This window comes from Apis laboriosa, unplaced genomic scaffold, assembly GCF_014066325.1.
Source record: "Apis laboriosa isolate Shangri-la unplaced genomic scaffold, ASM1406632v1 scaffold34_cov151, whole genome shotgun sequence".
NCBI classification, from domain to species: Eukaryota; Metazoa; Arthropoda; class Insecta; order Hymenoptera; family Apidae; genus Apis; species Apis laboriosa.
In genome coordinates this window covers 4,618,870-4,642,370 of record NW_025222928.1, presented here as the reverse complement: position 1 = coordinate 4,642,370, position 23,501 = coordinate 4,618,870, and the positions used below count along the sequence as shown (strand labels likewise).

Genomic DNA, 23,501 nt, shown 5'->3' with positions numbered 1-23,501 from the left:
GAGTGAACTGACCTTAACAGTCTTCCCAAGGGGTCCCTTTCCGGTGACGGTGGACCTCCGCTTCCGGCGCCGAGTCTCCGCGAGGACGCACGTGCGCTCGATATGTATGCGGCCGGCGCAGGGGGCGGGCTGCAGGGCGGGCAGCAAACGGGGCTGCTACCCCCCGGGGTCGAGAGGGTATAACTTCTCTCCAATTCCTGAAACAAAAGAAGAGAAAAGCCGCTTTAGACAGGTTCCACGACTGCTACTCGATTCCTCTCCGCCCTCCCTTTTTTCCCCCCTCCCTTTATCACGTGCATTGTCTTGTTGTTGGGATGGATGGATCATCGATTTTTTTGCCGGGATAAATAAACGTCGTTTTCGAAGTTCATCTCCCGAGGCGATAACTTTCTTCCTCGGGATCGTAGATCCCGTTTTATAAACCCCTTTGGTAAGAAAATAAGATCAAAGGCGTCCGGTTACCTTTTATTATTCTATTATATATCTTCTTTTTTTTTTTCCTTCTTACTACTTTTCGCGATATAAATGAGATGCAACGCGAGATCTAAATGCTATCGATATTCGTTTACGAGTTTGCTACTCTGAAATAAAATACAAATATTTTTTTGAAAATAATACGAATATAAGAAATCATCGAACTATAATAAATTAATTATTAATAGTTCATTGAATTATAATAAATTGATCATTGAAATGTAATAAATTATTACGATCAAGTAAAGATTATTAAAACGGATATATCATAAGGGAATTAACAAAATACAAGTTTCGATACGATAATCGAATATCTCGTTAATTCTCCTTAAATATTAAGACGGATACGTTTTATTGGGAACGTGAGAAAGGTCAAGGATGAGCGAAATTTCCCTCTCGAAATCGGGGAGGAGACTAATGGTCCAAGCTTACCGACAAGTCAACACGTGGCTCATCCCTGACCGAACGCAGTCGATTACCCAACCGTGCTGAATCATCATCGGTGAAAGCTGCTCGATTAACGATCTCTCGAATCTTCTCTATTCTACTCTCTCTCTCTCTCCCTCTCTATTCCCTTCCCAAGAAGATCGCAGTCAAAAGTGTCAAAAGAAAAAGTTCATCCTTTCGATTGAATTCGGTGAAGAATTTCAAAAAGGTGGGCAAAACTTTTTCGGAATTTTTTTTTTCCTCGAGCTAATTCTTCGATACGCGTTCCTTACGTTCAGTTTCGTTCCCTCGCGAGACCAGCGGAGAGAAAATCACGTGGCGGTCACGTCGGTGATCAAAGGGGGGAAAAAGGAAAAGGAGCTTACGGTCAGCGATAGCCGGCCGCCTTTCAATCGTAACGCTTCTCGTCTCGGCCGCTACGTGATCGAGGATAAGTTGATCGGAGAGAAGGGAAGCTAAGATTAACGCCCGTTTCGCTTTTTCCTATACCGAACCTTTTATCCCGAGACACGTGTATTTCTATCTTTCGAATCTTGTCTCTTTCTCTCTCTCTCTCTCTCTTCTCTATTGTTCTTGATTGGGAAACACACGAGTTCGTAGGGTAGATTCGTTGATCGATATTTGAGAGTGATTTCTTTCGATATGTAATTTCTATTTTGATTATGTAATGTGCACTTGAAAAAGAATGTTTTTAACTCACAAATAAATTTATTTCTAGTGATTTAATTATTTAGCATGGAAATAAATACTTTACCAAGTTTATTAGGAATTGCTCGTAAAGTATCATACAGGTTTAATACGAGTAGGTATATTTATTGAAATTATCTGGATCACTTAAATGATAAGGATATTGAAAATTAATAAATATAGATAACGAATAAAATAATATAAAATCCTGATAAATCTTCAATAGAAAGATATGGATGGAATTTTATAATCATTAAAATTTTATCCAATTGGATTTGATGATTCAGTTAAATATGGAAATAAGTTGAGCAAAATTACTATAAATAAAATAAAACGAGGTGAAAAAACCTGCCTCAAATTCATAGAACAATTGTGTCTTCGATGCACGAAATTGTTGATTCTCATCGGGACCAAAAATAATAATTGCGCAATTACGTTCCGCGACATTCCACGCTTCTTCGAAACGCTCGATATTTGAGAGTGATTCATCAATCGTGTGGACACGGGGAACACAATGTTAACATTTCCTTCGAGCAAATGCCGCTTGCAAAAAGCCTGTGCTCGGGCAGGAAGCAAACAATTAAACGCTGGAACACCGTGGAATGGAAGATCGAGGGGTTGGTTCGAGATAGCAGAAAAAGCCGAACCGTGGTATCGGAAAACATGGGCGGCCGAAGAAAAGGAATCGGTAAAAAAAAAGAGAGAAAAAAAAAAAAGAAGAAAGAAAGAAAAAAGGAATCGAGTTATCGAATCAGCGTGAAACGACCGTGTTCCATCGATTAACTGGAGCATATCGGGGCCGATGACGCGGATTAACCGTTTCGTATTTCTCCAGTTCCATCCCAATGGAACTTACTTTTCCAACCCGCGTGGACCGAAATAAGGCCATTTTAACGGAAATACGAATGACCGGACGCAACTTTCGATCCAAAGCTGCAGGATCGAATGCATACAATTGTACATCGAGTATGCACGTTTACACGAGATCTCTATTTAATTTCCATTTATAAAAAGACTGCTTTCGATTCGATGCGCGAGATCATAAAAGGTAAAAGTCCCTCCGTTGTACGCTTTTAACGAGTACGGCGCAGCGAGGACAATTAAATAAAAAAAAAAAAAAAAAATATTCCCTTTCCCCCGAATATTGGATTCGCCCGATTATCGACGATGATCAACGTCGATCGACGTTGAAGACTCGATAGCACACACGCTCGGTAATTAAACCCTTTAATCGCATTACTCTTGGTTATTAATCCCGCTTAGCGCGGTGGCTTTCTGTAACGACTTCCGCAATTGATCGATCAAACTAAATAACGAAGCTTTGTTTGTGGGATCTCTCGTATACGATCGATGAATCCGAAAATCGTGAAAATCGATCGTTCGTATCCTCCCGCGATTATTTAATTGGCAAAGGTAATAAGGACAGAGGAAAAAAAAAAAAAAAAGAAGAGAGGGATCGATTTTTCAGAAATTTCATATCCTTTAACCAATTCCCCATTATGCTTCTTCTCGGTCTATCAGGCTGTAGTTCACGGATCAATTGCCGATCTTTCGCCGATTCACCCACCAGCCGTATCGTATCGTCCATTCAAAAAATTCCTCTCCAAAAAGTCAGACATTTTTGCTATTCACAGCTCACCCGAGCTTCCTCCTCCTGACCTCGATATCCCATCCCCCGCCGACTTTTCCTTTCAGACTCTTATCTCTCCGAAACTTTAGTTTATTCCCCCGAATAATCCGTCGGATCTAGTCGACAACAACGTGAAAAATTGCGCCCATCCTTATTTACCATCCTCGAAACCGCCATTCCTTCTCCTCTCTCTCTCTCTCTCTCTCCTTCCTCTCGCAAATTCCATTAACTTTTCAACCACGATTTCCACGATCGTTCAAAACATCCCACATATAGAGAATCCCCTCCCCCCTCCCCTATTTACCACGGAAAATTCCTCTATTTTGTCGCTTTCGAACATACCCTTCGAGAAAAATATCAACGGCCGGCGTGGTGAGGGGGAGGGGACGTCAGAAGCAGACAACGTACGGCCTGTTTCCGGGACAATGGGTCCAAGAACCGATGGAAGCTCGACGACGCGGCAACGCAGGGGGGGAGGGAAGGGAGAGGAGGAAAGGGGGTTGGTTGAAGACGGTCGGAGAGAAAGCCGGCGGCATTAATTCGAGGTAATTTCTGGCGCAGACGACAAAGGGCTTCCGCGGCGTTCGACGACAAGACACGCGTCGCGTTGGTTGGGCGCGGACAAAGGGTTTCCCTTCGAGGATTACGGAGGATCACGCGTCTTCGTGCGCTTGTTAACGGTGGTGGTGCGCCTTATACGCCGGTGTAACACGTAGGGGGTAACTGCGGGGCAAATACGTCATTACGACGCCCTGCTACCCCCTGGTATACCCGAGTAGTGGAAATACGTGAAACGGGTGTTCCTGAAGGATCGCCCCCTCCCCCGATTTCCCAGGATTTCCAGCAATTTACAATTAAAATCGTGGAGAAGAGGGAGAGTTCTTGCGAAAGAACGATCTCGACAGTTTCTCTCTGTATTTCAATATCCCACATCTTCTTTTTGCTGTGGAAATTGATCAAAATGTATCGTATCTTTAACAAACTTGCGAGAAGGAATAAAATTTAAAAATCAGATCTCATTTTTTTTTTTAGCGTGCTGCAGATTGCGTATTCGCACTCGAATTCGTGAAGATCGATGCTCGACGCGAGAGATGATTTAGAGATACTGAAGAAAGATATTTCATCGAACCATCGAGGTAAATCGAACCAGCGTGGTTTCGCTCCCTCCACAAGGGATCTCGCCCTTGGGTACGTTTAAGAGCTTTCTTCGCGGGGTTACGAGCGCAGGATCGCCTCGGGGAAACGATTAAACCCGGGTCAGACAGCGTCCAAATACGTTGGGATTAATTAATTTACGAGGACGGTCCAATAAAATTTAAGCAAATTTGAACCGCCCTTGTATCAACCCCGGCGTCCCCAAAGTAAATAGTTTCCTGTTACGTAAGGACGGTTACGTCGGACAAAATGTTGGACAAGAGGGCGAACTAACGCGCGAGATGGAAATTTTCTCGTCGTAGACTCTCCCTCCGCTTTGCTTTGGAAATTGTTTCGTTCGAAAGAAAAAGGAAAAAAAAAAAAAAAAACTTTTTCACGAAAAGTGAAAAGTATCCCGAAATTCTTCTTCTCTCTCGGAACACTGGATGTCGAGGATCGATGTATTATTCGTTCCGTTTCGAAGAGAATAATTTCGAAATCGGTGATTAATAACCGGGCCGTATCCGTTAATTTTTCATTTCCGCTCAAATAATGGCGCGCTACGCGCCAGCTATTTCGTTCGTATTGTTGGCGCATGGAAAATTGAATTACGACTGAAATTGTAATTTCGCCCGGTAATCCCGCTGAACGATACGAAATCGTTCCGCGACTCCGCCGCGGGTGAAATAAAGATCGCAGCAGGGCTAATTAACATCGCTTTGATCGGTACGGGCGGGAATACCGCCGATTAATTAGCCGGAAACGGTCCGATGTTCAATCCGATCGGCGTAATCCTCCTCCCGGTTAAAAATTCACAAGTGTTTTCGATCGTCGGATTATTACGTTGTTTCGAACTCGCATATATGTATATATTCGCGAATGCCTCCCTCCTTCCGTCGCAAACTTTCCGCTCCACGAGCATTTATCCACGAGTTTATTACTTAATTAAATTACTTTCGTTCACTACGGAATCGATCCAAAGAATCGAGTGGTTTAACGAATTCTGACGATTAAAGAAAGCGACGACGTGACAATCACGCGTTCAAGGCTGAGTAACGATACAAGAAAAACAAGAATTGTAATTCTTCTGTCTCCATCTGTTCCATTTCTCTGTCAAGAAAAAGAAGAAGAAGAATTTTCTGTTTCTTCGAAACGAGAAAAAAAAAAAAACAGAATTATTTCACAAGCAGAACAAACAGATATCGGGGTTGGGAAAATTACGGCGACAGCCGAAACCCCTTCCGAATTTCGCCTGTCAAAATCGGCGAACAAAGGAGGGACGACCCGTTGGAATCCAAGGGGGTTGAAATCGATGGACGGAGGGGGGATGGAGAAGGGTACAAGGGGGAGAATTTCGGATCCCTAGGAATCTCTCCTCCTGCGCGTTAAAGTTCCATCACCGGCGGAAGTTAATTTAATCCTGATCCAATTAAACCGGATATAACGGCTAAGCCTGTTGGTGGATGCAGTTGGCCGTGTGCAGTTAACGTGGCGATGCTGCCCGTGCCAGTTAACCACTGCGTAAATTGGAAATTGGCCTCGCCGTCCAATAAATATCGGATTAGCTAATAAATCGGACGGAAAACGGCGATGCGTTATATCGGCGAGACAAAACCAGGGGGGTGGGACGCAGGGGCGAAATTAATGTTTCTCCTCGATCTCCACTCTCCGCGAATTCGGATCGTTTGATCGTTTAGCGTTTTTGATTCGTTAAAAAAAAAGGGTTCGTTCGTTTTTGTCGAGCAATCGTCGAGAAACTCTCGGTTCTTGTTCTCTTGCGCGTAACGTTTGAAAATTGGAAACAGGTGAGATAGATGTTTGGCGAGGGGAGAGGAGACAACTTCGAAGAAAACTTTGCGAATTCGAATTCAATTCGTTTGATCGTGCCATTGGCGTTTTTGAAATTCGTTAAAAAAGAAGAAAAAGGGGTTCGTTCGTGCTTGTTAAACAATCGTCGAGAAACTATTATTCTTTTGCGCGTAACGTTTGAAAATTGGAAACAGATGGGGTCGATGTTTGGAGAGAAAACTTACAACTTTGAAGAAAACATTAGCAAAATTGGGAGGAGGAGGGAAAATCGGTGCACAGTTTCTTCTTCTTCTTCTTCAACTTCTCGAGAGAGGATTAATTTGAAGATGACTATAGTGACGTTGATGGTAGAGCAAGTATCATAGCAAGATAGGAGAAGTTGGCGAAATTTTGTGATCAAGTTCGAAGATAATTTGGTGATATCAAGAATAATGATGGTAATTTTGAAGGGAATTACTTTTGAAAGGCGAGTAAGATGTTGGTATTGACGTGTAACTTTTCAAAGGAATTACTTGGAACTTAATTAGAAGCGGAATTGCAGCATTGGAGCACGTAATTTTATCGTTTATCGCCGAATTATCGTCATACTTTGAATTTAAGGACGTAGGTTACAGGCTCCTGAATGAAACTCCTTCGAATCTTCGAGAAATCGAATTTTATAACCTTTTTTCAGCAGGGGGAAATATTCACAGGCGCTCCCGAAGGAGTATCTGGATAAGGATCGCGATAAGAAGATGCGAAAATCCGATTCATAAAAATCTTCCGTTTCATAAAATTTTCTTCCTCCGATGCTGCCTCTATGATACAGCCGATCGTCGAATTACCGATATTTTCGTTCATTTGTTGTTATTATCCTCCATCGATTCCTTCGAAATCTCGTTCTTCTTTGATTTCAAATATATATAAATATATTTCTTCGATTCACACGGTGTCCAGTACGAATCGACAGCAGTTACGAGCATCTCGCGCAAAACTTAATAAACACAGAGTTGTAACAAAGTTGCGCCATCTCTTAAAAGAGCTTTATGAAGTTTCGTGTTTTTATGAGGGCAACTCGACGCGACATTTGCTTCGTACTGTCACGTAATCCCTGTAGTAGCCCGGCTACTACGTGCTCGTTTCTACGATTACACGAGCGCTTAATCAAACGTCTCTCGTTTTAATTGTACTCGAGGTCAGTTTCCCAATTGACTGCCAATTACGGGCTTAATTTATTCTCGTTCCTCGAAACGTTGGCTGGGGCTATTTTCGAAAATTTTTGTTCTCTTTTTTTCGCCCATATTTATCAAGAATTGAAATAGTAGTTAAATTTACAAGACCTTTTGTAATTTTGCACGATATATTACAATAGATTTTACGATCGTACAATAGAATTCTTCAGATTCATTTATTTTTTGATTTATTATACAAATCTTCACTTACAAACTAAACTCTATTATCAGTTATTCAATTATTTAGAGGGAAAATTCTTTTTCCATGGTCGATCGATACTTTCCAAGATGTCTTTGTCACCGAGTCTCGCGTATTGTTCTTCGAGGTATTCTCTATTTGTTAAATTCCGTGTATACACGATGCAGGTGTCGCGTGTATCTGCATACGTGGCAAGAATTTTCCAACGAATGATGCATGATTTAGAAACACTCGGTACTCGTGTACAATGTCGAGACATTGACCCGGCCAACCTGAAAGAAACCGCATTTTTCAACGTCGTGGAAACAAATGGGCCACGATACAGGCCCACCTACGCTACGCCCCTGTCACGAACCAGTCGTGCAAGCTCGAAAAGCGGCGCTCGCCATCCTCCGATAAACGCTCGTTTCGCTCTCCGCGTGAAGAATAGCTCTCGTTATAATACGAGGATCGATTCCTTTCCTTTCCTTATTTATTTCTATTTCTCTATTCGCCTCTGTCTCGCGCGATACGCGATACGGATGAAAAACACCTATGCCTATACATACACTCGCGCTGTTACATTTTAAAAACTCGTCTTCTTCCGCGATACGTGACGCGAGAACGGCCGATCCAAGAGAAACGAAGAGCAAAACGACGACCGCGTGTGGAAGGCCAATACCCGATGCCCGATCGCAGATACATAGTAATTGCTTATGTGGCGTCCTTCGTGTACACCAATGATCCTGTTTAATTCCTCGTTGTGCCACGAGCAATACCGAGAACAAAGCTAGAGAGAGGTGAGTGAGAGAGAAAGAGAGAGAGAGACTTTAAACGTGTGTTCGTCGTGTGTTATCTTTATGGGCGATGTTCGAGGCAAAGCTAAAATTAACGGAAAGGATAGTCGGGTATTACAAACAAGGCTAAGGAAATAGTAATGGAGGTTTAACTTTAAATCAAATGTTTGAGTTTGGTAAAGTAAAAAAAAAAAAAAAAAATAGCAAAATTAGCAGAGTGCAAATTAGAGGCGCAACGTTGAGGGTTAAGTTAAAGTAGTAGGAGAAAAAATTAGCAAAGGATGGATATTCGCAGAAAATGCCGAAGGCAACGAAACAATGGAGGTTTGAGATCTCAAGTCAATTGTTTAAGTTTGGCAAAGCAAAGGATAATAATTAGCTTATATATTTGAAGACAGAGAAGGTAAGAATAAGAGTAAGTAACGTAGAAATTAACGTGGTGGAAATTTGAATAATGAATCTTTGGCCAATGTTGTATTCACCCAAAATTATTAGAATTTCGACGAGTGCAAATCGAAATCATAATTCGAATCTGATGCATCAGAGAGAAGAGAAAATCATCGAAAAATAAAAGAAGAAGAAATAAAAAGAACATCTCCCTTCGATCGCGCAGAATTTCATGGAGTTTAAATTAGTTTGCGGATCCACTTGATAAATAGTAACAGATAAGGTTGGAAAAAAGCCCGGGGCTCGATGAAAAATCGCCGATATCCCCGCAGGGTAAACATGGAAAATGAGAGGAAAAATACCGAGGTACGGTCTTCGCAAGAGGGTGTGACGCGTCACGTGCCAATGTAACCGGAAGGATCGTTTACTTGTTACACAATCCTCGTGAATTCCTCGATTCACGATTCCTATTCGAGGGAAGGAGGGGAGGGAGGAGGGTTAGGATCCGACATAATTTCGAAGCAGCTGAGCACGCGGTCGTAAATATCGCTTGAAACGCGGCAGGAATCTATTCCGCTATTGGAAAATTGGGGCAAAGTCGTTGAAATAATTTTTCAACGACGGGAAGATGCATCGCCGTCGTTCCACTTATAAAATTGTCCTACATCCTTCTCGAATTAAACATCTTCTCGCTTCGGGGGAAGTCAGTCCTCTCCCACGCTTCGTCGTTGATGGAAAATGTTGTACAGCGAAATAACTCGTTTCCTACGTTCGAGAACGAAAAATAAGAGAATAAAAGGAGTAATTAAAAAATAGGAGATGTTCTTGGATCGTCAAAATTTGTTAATAAAAAACGGTATTCTTTTGAATGTAAAAATGATGAACACGAATATTCGCCAGTCTTAATTTTCAGAGATCCTTAATTAAACACACGAAGGAAAGATTCAATATTAAAAAGATTATTAAAATATCGTACAAAAAGTAAATAGATATATTCTTCGTAAATAACGTGTTAATTAAGGAAAACGAATCGTTGCACCATAACGTGATCGATCGTAACTTGATTATTCAACGAGAGAGAGAGAGAGAGAGAAAAAAATCGAATGAGAATGAAAATTCGCGAAAAACGGAAGGGCAAGGGAATAATTAGAAAGAAGGATCGAAGGTGAGGTTATTACATTCGATTAAGCGACTCGAGAACTCGTTCCTCCGAGATAAAAGCCTCGGGAAATTAGCCTTAACGAGTACGACAATAAGACGATTTTAATTATATCCGAAGAAATCACGGTCGACCAACCTCGATCCCTCGCGATCGAGTCGTCGAGATAATAAAGTATCTCCTCTCCCCCTCTCTTCTTTGAACCGTTCCAAGATTTATCAGCTCGATTCTTTCGCTCGGCAGCCCCCTCTTCTTAACGAAGATTTTCGCGAGGAGGAGGAGTAACTTGCGGAGTGTTGATCGAGAATCAGACGCGAACGAACGATCGATAATTACGCGCGCATCGAGGCAATCGACACAAAATCGAAATTAGCGGACGTTAGATCGTTGTTCCTCCCTGAAAAAGAAAAGAAAATTCAAAGAACCGCATTTTCGAGTTCCCTTCAGTTGCAGTTTCGAAGGAATTTTACTGATCCACTCAGTACTCACTTCGCACGCAGATTTCATCGCGATACAACTTTAATTAATACGCGTCGACGCGTTCAAACGCAATAACGGGAGGGAACGAGGCGAATAAAGAACGCGTAACGAGGCCGATTTCCATCGATTCGATCGCGATTTACAAGGGAGCCGCGATTTTCGAATGACAAAAAATATTAGCCGGGAATTGGATGGAATTGCTCCGTTCCCATCCGTATCTCGATTAACAGATCATAAAACGATCGAACGACGACAGAAAGCGCGCTTCGATTTCACGATTCGAATTCCTCTTCGTTATCCGCGAATTTGTTGCTCGTTGCCCTTCGAAATTCGAAGTCGTTGAACAGAGGGCATCTCTGTCGAATTGATCGTCTCTCTCTGTCTCTCGTCATCGCGAAATCTGTCCGCGTCCCGACGATATTTCGAGACTCGTTCGACATTCGGTGCGGAAACCTCTCCTCCCCCCCCGCCACCTGGCCGCTTTCTAAATATTCATGAACAATCTTGCGGTAATCCGCTTCGTTGTGACGTGATTCGATGCATATCCGGGACACGTGTAGCAAAGGATCCTCGCGCATCGACGCCTCCCTCGTAATTGGCCGTGGGACGTGATCGAAAGAGAACGCGCGTTCGGCGTTCAACCCTCGAGGACAATGAAGGGTGGTGAGAAAAATGTTGGTGAAAAATGTTCTCGCGATTTAATTTTTCTCCTCCTCTTCTTTCCTTCCTGTGAAAAAGGATTTTTCGCACCCGAGACAGGAAGTCGCCCCGACAGACGGATGATTACGCGCGATGGAGGACGTTTCCCCTTATTTGAAGCCAAGTTACATTTCCAGTTTTATAGTAGGCCTCTTTTCTTCATTATGCGTATATAAAAGCTCATCGTTCGAGTATATGCCTTTTCCCAGCTTCGATGTTTACTCTTTTTTACAGAAAGCTTCTTGCCGCGCGCCGATGTAATAACCCCTTTGCAACCGGGTCACGGAATTTCCCTTCCTTCTCTCCTATATGCACACACACACTACTTCTTTCGCTTACAACGAAGCCGTACATTACACCGGAGGGAAGGAGCTTCATATTTTCCGCCAGACGTCTTTTCTCGTGAATCTCGCCTCGAGGAGAAGGAAGAGGAGGAGGAGGAGGAGGAAGCGGAGAAGCTAACCTAATGGACGAGCTTGCGAGAGAGAGTATTTTCATGGGAAACGCAGATTACGCGTACGGGTTGGATGATTGAACGCGAATCATGATCTTCGCCGCAGCAAGCGTGGAAAAGCATCGAGAAAGAAGCGCGATTTCTCTTCTCCCCCTCTTTATTTATTATGTAAAGGGCAATTTCGCCGTGCGATAGACGCGATATAGAGAAAAGTGTCTAACCGGGAAATGAAATGCACGGAGTTTGAGAGGAATCTTTTGGAAACTTCCTCTAGATCGGCGAAGGGACTCTCGGTTGGCGAAAACCGAGCAGCAACTTTCTGTAAGTAAGAACTGCTTACGAGTTTGTACGCCAATGCGCAAGCTAGTCTCCTAGAATATACGTCGTTGCAACAAAATATTGGACGGGTTGCAATAACTTAAAAGTTTCGAGAATCTTAAATTTCTCGAAAACTTCTCGTTTTTTCCTCTCTTACCTTATTTATTACCGCACGACACGTATCCCCCTTTTATTTATTTATCATTCGATCCGTCGAAGTTAAGAGAGACGGGACGAACGATCCTCGAGGAAAGAAGAAGATTAACTCGAAGATGAACTCAATTTCTGTAGAACTTGCAAAAAGCATAAAAGTGGGAAGGACTAATAAACGCGAGTCCGGTGTAATTGTCGGATCCAGAGCAATCGTGTGGCGCGCGTCGGTCACTGAGTAGGGGGGGGGGGGATAGTTTTTCAAGGAAGCCGAGCTCTCTGAATTTTCTCGAAGATTCCTCGAGTTACGACTTCCCGGAGGAGTTTAATCTCCCGATGGAAAGGAAGTTGCGACGGTAAATACCGGCGTGTACCATTCTCTTTCTCTCTCTATTCGCGTTTTCTTTTCATCCGGTTCAGATGGAGAGGAGAGGAAGAATCCTACTCGAACCTACTTCCTATCCGTATCTTTATTCCCCCCCAAGGGGGATTTTTTCTTTTCTCTTTTCATGAAAATCGTTTTAATAATTTCGTTCCTGGTTTTGATACACGAAGAATTGTATCAAATTGGACAGCTTTTCCCTTTGAGACGAAGAATCGTACAGGGAAATTTTTGCATATTTAAAAAATGTGCGTTTATCGAATATTTGTGTGTATAACTTTTGAGCGCGTCTGGAACGTTAAATTTTAGAAAAATTCGCAGGAACGTTTGGCTCTTTACACAGAGCTGGTGCAATCGCTCGAGCGTCTAATAAATTTCTTTAGAGCATATATGTATATATATATATCTCGATTTTATTCATTTTTTATATTCACTTCTCGAGCACGATAAATCAAGTCAAATTTCACTTGTAAAATTTACCGCGGGGCAAAGAAAATAAATGATGAAAAAGCACGTCCATCTTTCTTGTTTTCCGCATATCGATATCCTTCCGTTATCGAGAATCCACGTTCGCTCTATGATAATGATCTCGTTACCCTTTCCATCCATATTCATCCGGCACACGTAAAAAGAGACGTTTACCAATTCAGAAAATTTTTCAAGTAATTGGCCGATACTATCCAATGAGTCGTAAAAGCAAGAAGAAAAAAAAAAATGTCACGTAGCTGTCAAATCAATTAGTCATTAAGTCAGTCGATGATAACTGAAGGATATATCATGGCGGATGCACTTACTTTGTTCCTCGTCGCGTCGCTTATCAAAGTCGTTTAAAGTATTTTTTTCTTCTTTTTTTTAAATACACCGAAAAGAGTTTGTTTGACGTCGGTCGTTTACCTCGTTACCACGGTTTGCTCGGCTTTAAATGTCAAGAGGTTGCCGACTGATGGCTAGGAACACGACGCCACGTAATACGGCATGCCGCAACGCGAGCAGTCTCTGGTTGACGTTCGTAACAGCCACGAGAGCTTCAACCTTCCGCCAGTTTTCACCGGAAACGTCTCTGGACCGCCTCTTTCCACGTTTTCAAATAGTTCCTCGCCGTTTCTCCTCCTAGCGGCGAGTACATGCGAGATTACATCGAGTCTACGAGTCCATTTTATATACCCTTTTCCAACGTCTTTTCACTCGTCTCCACAACGAGTCTCAAATTTTTCACGGACCGAAACTTCTTCATCTTCGTCCTTTCGTTCCTCTTCCTTTTAGATAGGATCTCGACGGAAGAGGAGCGCCTTTTGCAAAGTTTTTGCAAAAGAAGAAGGGATTCTCGATTTATCGACTTACTTTAGTTGTTAAGATCGTCGGATAATCGTACGTTCGACGAAATATTCTCGAGAAGAGGATTTCGAACGAGTGTTGAATCGGCCTGCTTCTGCATTCATCGTATTCGTATTCATCGCTCGAATCGAAAATACGGGAGTAGTGACAAAGAGATACCTAAAAATATTCCAGGATGAAATCGAAAGAAGCTAACCTTATTATTATTTTCAAAAAGATTCGAGAAATTTCAAAAGGAGAAACCACCAATTGCTTGGCCAAGTGAATCCTCGAGAGAATCCTTCCATCTTGTGATATATCGCGTATCGGAAGATATCGGCAAGAAGATCGGTTTATACGAGATTTTCGATAGATAGCCGCGATCGTCGAACGTTGGACAAATAATTGGAAGACGATATTGCGAAGAGAATCCCCCTAAATCAAAGGGAGCCGGGTCGAATCCGACGTGTTCCAGTTCCGTCCAAGTTAAAACTCGAGCACGGGGACGCGTTACGTAAAAGGGAACCGGATATCGGCTCTGCGGTCCGTACATAAATGGCAATATTATTGCGGATCACTGCGGAAAAATACGAGCCACCCCCCCCCCCCTCCCCCGCCGATCGATACAGCCGGCCGTCGTCTCGTGTATCGAAATCGTAGACGGCTGCTCGCGGTCTCTCTAACCGAGTATCGATATCTCCCCCCCCCCCCCTCCCCTCCCTCTCCAAGCGACGTTTTTCCCTTTCGTCGAAAAATCTTGGTTCTAGCATTCGAAAATTTCATTCGACGACACCACCAACGACCGAAAGGCTGGCTTTCCAATGTTTGCTTTCAAATTTCGACCCAGTTGACTACCAGACCAGAGTGTCTATACCAGAGAACAACTCGAAGTTGGTACGAACTTTGCGATTGTTCTACACCGCCGATCGTTGACAAAGGCTGCCCAATTAATCGACACTTTGCTGCCCACGACACAAATACAACGCTTCCTGCATTCAGTTTCGAACACTAATCGAAATGTGTCCGTGAATCACCGATTAAACAAATATATCCTCGCTCGTTTACTTACTTACTTATTTTCCTCTTTTCAATTCAACGATTAACAAAATCTCTTGCTTCTACAACTTTCCACGTGAAATTGTTGAAATTTAAAATTACCCTTGCGGAATTTAATTACACGTAATCTCGAATTACGTGTTTCGTTGTTCATACTTTTTTACCACGTGTTACCATTTGTTTCAATTTTAGACGAGGAACCAATCATCGGGTTTACGTAGAGCTACCGTTCCATTCAGCTACGCTCGTAAGCTAATAATGCAACGATCACGCGAGCAACGACGCACGACAACTCGTGACACCGCGATTCTACGTGATCGTACTTAACATCGTTCGTCACGGCTTCCTGATTGCGCCGCACGAAACGATACGAAGAACCGGTGGATTAACTCGAATTCCATCGGTGCCACATTGAATCTCGTTTCTTTTTTTCTTCTTCTTCTTCTTTTTTTTTTTACCTCGTTGTCGAAGTTGCACGAGTGCGTCTTACAAACCGAACACCGCACACCTTATGCATTATTTATCGAGTGTCTGTCGATAAATTGCGCGCGTTAAGTGTTAAGTTTCCACTTCAAGCGTCCTCCCGCGCTCGTTTGCTCGTGTCCTCGTGACACGCTACACTGTTATTGAAAGAGGAAAAATACCTGTCCTCGAGAGGAATACTTGTTAATCATTCGATGGGATAAATAGCAAACGTCTGCATATCCTGGTTCGAATTGGTGCGAACGTTTGCGGAATTACGCGTTATTTGTGCAATAATTCGTTGAAGGCGCGAATACACGAAATAATTGCCAACCTGTGGTTGCTACAAAGGGATCGCCGCTGTCACTTTTAATCAACGATTTTCATTTATTTCGATATCAATACCCGGATTTTCGAGAAAATTCACGGGTATTGCGCGCGTTCAACGCGAATTTTACGCAAATGATATAAATATAAGATTTATCACGAAACCAATCTGTTAAAATCTTATTAAAATTTAAAGAGAAAAAAAGAAATGTATAATTCGAATGAGAGTGATTCTCGATTCTTTCTGAAATTGCGTATTTTTAATCTGCTAGATCGAATCTTATTGGAATTAAGAAAAATTTGAACCGTTCTCGAGAATGAACTAGCATTGGAAGCAATTAGAATCTTCTTTTCCAATTCATCTCGATATCCCGACTTCCGGTTCTCAAGATATCGTGCAAAGAAAATATCATTTATTACCTCTGTCATTTTCGTTTACTCGGATCTCTCGTTCGCATTAATGATTCCTGGATGGAAAACGTAGTATATATTTCCAAGTAAAAATATGTAGATCACTGGATCGCGGGCCCATTTGCGCGCGGTATATCAAGCGGTATGGAAATTTTGAGTTCTTACGTTTCGATTGAAATATTGAAACTAATATAAAAAAAAAAAAGTGGCTTCAATGGCATTCGTTCTCTCCATTTTCTGAATAAGAATTTAGTGGCGAAACTCTTCTTCTCGTGTCTTTTTATATAAAAAAATTCGAAGCTTCCACTTCTGTTTTAATAATTATCGTTACATTTATTAAGAAACATCCACGTGTTTTTTTTCTATTTAATTTTCCTTACAGAGAGAAAGATCGAAAATTTTATTTGAACAGCAAAATGAATAATTCATTTTCCAACAATCGGTAAACAAGCAAGGACGCAATTCATGAATTTTTTATTCAACTTTCGCCTGCCGGCCATCGAACCGTCCCGGGATCTCATTTTCAGATAACGAAACTTTCCGTTCTCGTATTGGATCGCTTAACGAACCCTGGAACCGTTCTCGTTCACGGACCACCCCTTGGACCGGTTAGGGAAAACTTTCCAATCGGTTAGGGTCCCATCGCCGTTCCATAGCCGTTAAAACGCCTAATCGAATCCATTCGTCTTCCGCCCTGATCGATTTCGCTTTCTATTTCCGTTTAGAAAGTTCTCTGGAAATCTTCAATCCTCTGTTACAACGGGTACAACAATTTTCGGAAAGCTATTTTCCCCCTCCCCTCAGCAAAGAAACAACGATTACTCGGATCAAGAGTTGAACGCTTCTCCGTGATATCGTCTCCTTCGTAGATCGATAATCGAGAATTGTTCCCCGGAATCAAGTGTCGGCACGAGTTGTTAGGCTATGTACAGGCTACGTAATTCCCCCCTCAGCCAGTGGCTTCGAAATTCATTACTGGCTCGAATCTTACACCGTTCCCGAAATCCCTTAGAGGCTTGTAAAGGAACAACCTACCTACGGTTTTGGGCTTTGCCCCAAACTCGAAGACAACCCTCCCTCCCCGTTAAACGGCGAACCATCGTGTTTCTCAAACTTGCAAACTAGTGGGTATATATATATATATATACTTCCCCAAATTGCATGGATACACAACGCTTGCCTTACTTTCTCTAAACCGATTCCTCGTAGTAAACATTCTCGCTTCTTCAAAATTCAAAATTCAAATCTTCAAACGCCAGAGTCGACTATTAACCCTTTGCTCTCCAACAGTGATTCTCGGTCACCACTTGAGTTAATGCCATAACTCCAGCGGTTTGTTGCGGCAACTTGGAATGGCGATAATATTTATTTATGTTTGATTTTTTTAATATTGCTTTATAAATAGATTCCTAAGCTCTTTACGTATAATCTTATGAGGTGCGATCTTATTTTATGAGTAATTATCTTATAGTAATCTTATGAGGCACCGAACGTGCGGGTCTGAGTCTAGAGTTGCTAGTTCGATCGAAACAGGCCTGGAGTGCAAAAGAGTTAAGATTTGAAGGGTTTATTAATTGTTTCCTATTTCTCTCTGTCTTCTCGACTTTTCGAATCGAGAGTGGTCAATCAGTTTTCTGTCCACGAACGTGGAAAGTGGATACCGTTACACGGCGGAAACTCGTGGCGGCGAAGTATAAAATTTAAACTCTCGTTTCGAACAGTCGACGCGAAACTTTACGTTATACAACGTTACGGTCGAAATCGAGTCGAACATTAGCCACGCGAAAGTTACGGGAAATCAACACCGTCCATCGCCAATTCCTTTCGTCCCTTTCCTCTGTTGATCTCTGCAATCGTATCGCTCGAAAAATTGGGAAAAAACTGGAAGAATTCTTCGATCCCGCTGGAATAAAATATCGAACGAAATATCTTTGCACCTCCACAGTTTGAAAAAGCTCTCTCTCTCATTTTCAACCTGAATATACTCGATCGAAGAATACGCGACTCGAAATCGTTCCTTCCTTATTTCCCCTCGCGTCGGTCGTTCCACGCGGTGATTTAATCCACGGGGTTGGAGAGCATCGTCTGACACGCGTTGATACGTCAAGATTTGAAACGCGATATTTCGCTTTCGTTGTAACGAAACGAGACGAAACGAAGCGCCGTTACCAGGGAGCGGGCGAGCGAACTCCCAATAGCTCCGTTGAGCCCGATGGAACTCGATTGCCGGGGCGAAACACTATTTCGAGCGGAACGGCGACGAAACGGATCTCCCCCGGACCGGGGGTCACGGAGATCGGATGAAAGAGGATGAGGAGAGAGACGAATCGAACGAATCGTTTTCGACCGTTCCTCTCTCCCTTCCCCCGTTCCACCAGCCCGACAAACCGTTTCATCGAGTTATGCGGCCCCCGGCTCACAATCGGAGTAAAACGTTCTGTCATGCGGCACTCGATAAGCTCGCGCTATTTACGCTCTGCCTTTGCCGCCGTTTCAACGACACGCTTTTACCTCTCCGGTTTGTTTAATCGATACCGATCGGAGGCAGAGAGTTTCAGAGATGGGCGCGAGCGTTTTTTCTCCTTTTCTCTCTCTCTCTTTCTCTCTCTCTCTCTCTCTCGTGAAATTGATTCTTTCGGTTCGATCGTTTCTTCGAACTTCTTTTCAAATAGTGGTAATAGTGGTGGTGGTGGTGGTGGTATTGGTGGTAGTTTCGTAGGTTTAATTTAAGAAGATCGCGGTTTAAAAAGTGGGAATTACTTTGCAAAGTTTCTTTACTTTCCCCCTCCCCTCTCAATTATCCGGGAAGTTATCGGCTATAGTGGAGAGGGGGAGGGGGGAAAGGGAAGGTTACGAGTTTTGTTCGATAAGAGTTTCAACCTGTGAAACGAATTAACGTGCGAAGCGATTTGGCCAAGTCGCGCGAAAACCCGTGTTCGGATGGAAATACACTTCTGACAGCAATTAAAACGCGTAACAATTTCCCTCGAATTAATCCGTAGTTGCGTGTGGAAATCATTAATTTTTTTCTCGGCCGGGCAACTAACGAGATCGCGTCGTATTTCGTTCTTTTTTCTTCTTCTTCTTCTTCTTCTTCTTCTTCTCTTGCGTTTTCAACCTGCTTCGAGTCGACTTCTTTCTTTTTTTCGCGATTCTTTCCGCGCTATTATTTCCATTATCGCGATTTCTTTTCTCTGTATCGCTAATAATGAATTAAAAGTAAAAAGATGTTGGAGCAGAAATCTGTTTCGCTGAAAGTCTGGCTAAAGAAGAAGAAACCTTAAGGAGGATAGAGACCTCGAAACCTTACTACTTAATCCCTATTGAAACTCCTTCGCGAGGCGTTATACTGAGAGCTCTACTATACCTTGACGATTCAATTTAAAATTACCGTGATACGATATCAATCCTCACCGCCATTTAAGATTTTATCGAATGGAATAATTCGAATGAACGTCACGATATCAAATTTTCGAATCATAGAAATCATTCTTCGAAATCGAATAGATTCCACTTCGAATTTTCCCGAATAAAATTTAGATCTCGTTTCGATTATCCCTTCCAGCCGCGTGTCATCCTCTTACCTTGTCGTTATCCAACTTCCCATTCCCCTCCTCTTCTCCCTTCCTTTCCTTTCCATCCTGCTTCCTCCTTCTGTCCCTCTCTCTGACCAGGCCGTTCAGACTTTTGTAAGACAAGAGGCGACACATGTCGGTGGTCAAGTCGGGCAGACGATTCTTGCAATCGCCGCATTGCAACTTCTGGTGCGGCATCTCGCAAGGCGGGCCCCCGGCGACGTCGCCCCGGAAAACCGGAAGTTCTCGCTCCCTCCCCCACTGTACATCCTCATCCTCGTAACTGGCCCGCGCTCGAAACACCTTCGAGCGCCGGCCACTCGCGTTTCCACGCAGATTACACGCGATTCCCTCCAATCTTCCGATCGACTTCGAATATATATATATGTGTATATATATCTTTTTCTCCCTCGACTATATTTCCAATGACACGATTCCAATCACTTAGGAACTTAGGAACGAAACTTAGACGGCACTCGCGCTACGCACGATGTATATATATATATTTCTAATATACAGGTGAAATTATCGCATCGCGGAAATTTGGTTGCTCGAAAGGGTTGTTCGTATCCTTCTGTAAGAGAGGAGGGAGGGAATGATTGGACGAAGCGATTTGATACGTGACGAGCATCACGTATCAGAGTGAGGTAAGTAAAGTATCTCGTGCGTAAGACCAGTTTTCGAGAGGGAGAGAGAGAGAAAAAGAGAGAAAGTTCTATGACATCGGTAGATGGGTGATTTTATCAGGATCTTTCTCGTGCTCCATTTTTTAGAATCAGAATAACTTCTTTTCTTAATTGTTTAATCGAAAGGCGATAAAAATATATACACGTGGAATATTAGATGGAAGCATAATTATCCGAGATATGCTTTTTTTGTATCGAAAATTTCGTCCCTCGAAACGCGCTTGTTTTCCATAGGATTCCGCGAAAAGAACAACGGTATCCAGCTTCGAAATCTATTTTACTCTTTCGGGTCGGGCAGGAAATTCGAAGAAGCCCCGCGATCTTCCGCTGGAAGAGAGCACCAGTGGCGAATCTTTTCGAAACAACTGTAATTCAAGAAGAAGAAGAAGAAGAAAAAGAAGAAGAAGAAGAAAAAGAAGAAGAAGAAGAAGGGGAAACACGATCGTGCCAAACCCAAGCATTACAGAAGAACTCTCTCCTAAGCGTAAGCTTGCCACGACTCGGTCGAAGAACCATTTTCAAACTCGCGTTCGAGCAACTTTTCTTCCCTTCTCCTTAACCGTATAAAACTGTCCACAGAGAGAAGTAGAAGCGAAAGTAGCGAAGGGGAATGATGGAAACGGGGTGGAGAGAGAAGATCGATCATACGTTCAATCTCGAGAAGTTTCGTAACGCTGGTCGCGTATTAAGAGCGGCTCGCGGTGAAATTGGGGCGATCGAAAGAAGCTTCTTGGCACAGTTTCACCAGATGGTGGATCATCGTCAGGGGGCAAGTTTTCAACTTCCTTCGTTCTCGCGCAGCCAGGTGTACACAGACCTGTTTTCTTTTTCGAAAGCCTAACTGGCGCCTTTCAAACCCCGTTCTCACCCTTCGACCCTTCGTCTCTCTCTCTCTCTCTTCTGCGCCGGCGGAATGAAAAATGAAGTTGACCGCGTTCGCGCGGGTATTTTAAGAAATCGGGGACGCGATGCTTCGAGAAACGAGGCAACCACTTCCAAACCCAACTCAAACGATCGAGCACCGCTGTTTCTGTCCCCTCGAAATCGCGACCCCCCACGATTTCCTATCGATGATCCCGCGTTTGTTGGGCTTCGTTTAGAAACGAGAAAAATCGGACGGCGATCGACCAACGACTGACTGAGAGAGCGGTTTCGAGAGTCTGGGACCGCCGTTCTCGTCGTTCGTTTAAAAATATCCAAGAGGAAGGTGGACGAGGTCGCTCGACCGAGACGACACGCGGAGCTTGAAAAAAATTTTAAGAATCTAAAAAATCTGTCGCGGCAAAAAAAAAAAAAAGAAAAAATAATCCCGTGTCATTTTGTAGTCGAAAATAGAAAAAATCGTTGATTTATTAAATTTATTATAAATCTTTCTCTCTCTCTCTCTCTCTCTCTCTCTCTCTCTCTCTCTCTCTCTTAATGAAGTGGAATTGAGACGATATTTATCGGATATATATATGAAGCTGTCGAAAGTGGCCCGATTATTGTCGGGTACAGGGCAATAACGAGCTCGTGATTTATTGATAATTTAATTCCACGATTAGCAGGCCGTCCTAATTACGGGAATAATTCATTCGATATGTGTAAGCTTCACCCTCGAATCAATTATCGATATTTTCCGCTTACATCGGTAGTTCGGATCCTCGTTATTGCGATATTTATTTATTGTTCCCCGTGATAAATAGAGTTGCTTCTTTATCGCGATACTACCGCTTTCGGCCACGGCCGATTTTAATTACGGAAATTTTCGACGCTTCGAAATTTTCGACTATGCATATGGATAATTCCCCGATCACGTTTGGATAAACGAATCGAGAATTTTGAACGGGCTCGATTTCGTGTTTATCGAAAACGTGATCGACTCGAATACACGGGTGGAGGAGGAGGAGGAGGAGGAGGAGGAGGATGTAAAGTGTCTCGATCCTCCGATCCCTGCGATCTCACTTTTACACGGATTTAACGGCGGCTAATTGCGGGTTGTTAAAACATTTTATGAACCCGTTTTATGCGGATAATGCTCGGTAATAAAAAAAAAAAAAAAAAGAAAGGAAAAAAAGACAATAAACGGTCCTAGGTTTTGCCCGCAACGACGATTGTTCCACGCCTCCGAGAACAATTCTTTAAACGAACTATCTTCCATCTAACATTTAACATTCCTACTCATTTTTTTTTTCCACGCGACAAAGTCTGAATTGAGTCTTCTTTCATAATCTTCTTTCGTAATAACGAAATACAGAAACATAAAATTTATACCCACCAATAAATATATCCGCGATAATCGGAGGGGCAAAAGAAAAAAAAAAAAAAAGAAAAAAAATGAAACGAGGCTGAAACAAACGTTATTGCCCTAGAGGCTATAATCATTGTCGTGGACGGCAAAGCAACGTCGTAACGCAGACGCAGACTTTATCGTTATTAGCACGATCTCGAAAGGAGCGAGGGGAAATATCGTCTCGAAAGTGGGAAGGAGCGAAACCTAACTTTATTCGGCCAACCCGATACTAATTACTCGCGAAGAGAAACTTGTTCCCCACGGCTAATTGAATACGGTTGGTCCAACGGCGATTTCTTCGGATACGCGTCCCTTGTTTCCTTGCTTGCTTCCCTTCCGTTCCTTCTTTTTTTCGGCGAGGCGAGGAGGGGTCGAGTGGGTGGTCCCGTAATTGGATTCGCCGTCGATTAAAAGAGGCCTCTCCTCTTCTCTCCTAACTTCGTACAGTTTATAGATTATACAATCGACTCGACTCGAGGAGGAGGAGGAAAAAAAAAAAAAAAAAAAAAAACGCGCAATTAACGTCGAATTAGGAGCAAGCTTTTCGATGTTTCCTCGAGTTGGTGTTGGTATGCTCCATTTCTATTAGCCGAAAGGGGAGGGGGTGGTAAGTGATGGAAGTAATTTGAAGAATTGGTTCGTTTGGTGGTGACGGGGGTGAATGGAGTGGCGCGATAACGAGGGCGTTCCCCAGTTGGTGTTTGGGGAAGAATTGAGCATCGGGGAGGGATTAGGAAAGGCACGTGTGGTACGCGCGATAATTTTTCGATGGAACCAAGGAGTGGAATTAATTTTTCCGAGAACGAATAATGACAAAGTTTTTAATCGTTGGGATATACTTTTGGTATTAAAATTGTCGAAACGAATTGTTTTATTCGTTTCGGATTTCTTTTTTGCGATCTTTGCAAATTATTAAAAAAACGAATTTTGAAATTGAAAATTAATGTTAGGTTTTTATCCGGGGAAAGATAATTGTGTGTTTACTAATTGTTTTTATGATGG

The 23,501-nt window shown here is 42.8% G+C and overlaps 1 protein-coding gene across 6 annotated transcripts in view; it reads right to left on the bottom strand.

Annotated features, from left to right (window-relative positions):
• The window catches only part of LOC122714666, a 172,584-nt gene that overhangs the window by 42,971 nt on the left and 106,112 nt on the right, over positions 1–23,501 (bottom strand). For all 6 annotated transcript variants that reach the window (XM_043936204.1, XM_043936205.1, XM_043936207.1 and 3 more), the window contains one exon: positions 13–197. In XM_043936204.1, coding sequence (XP_043792139.1) covers positions 13–197 — 185 coding nt within the window. The remainder of the gene's footprint in view (positions 1–12; positions 198–23,501) is intronic.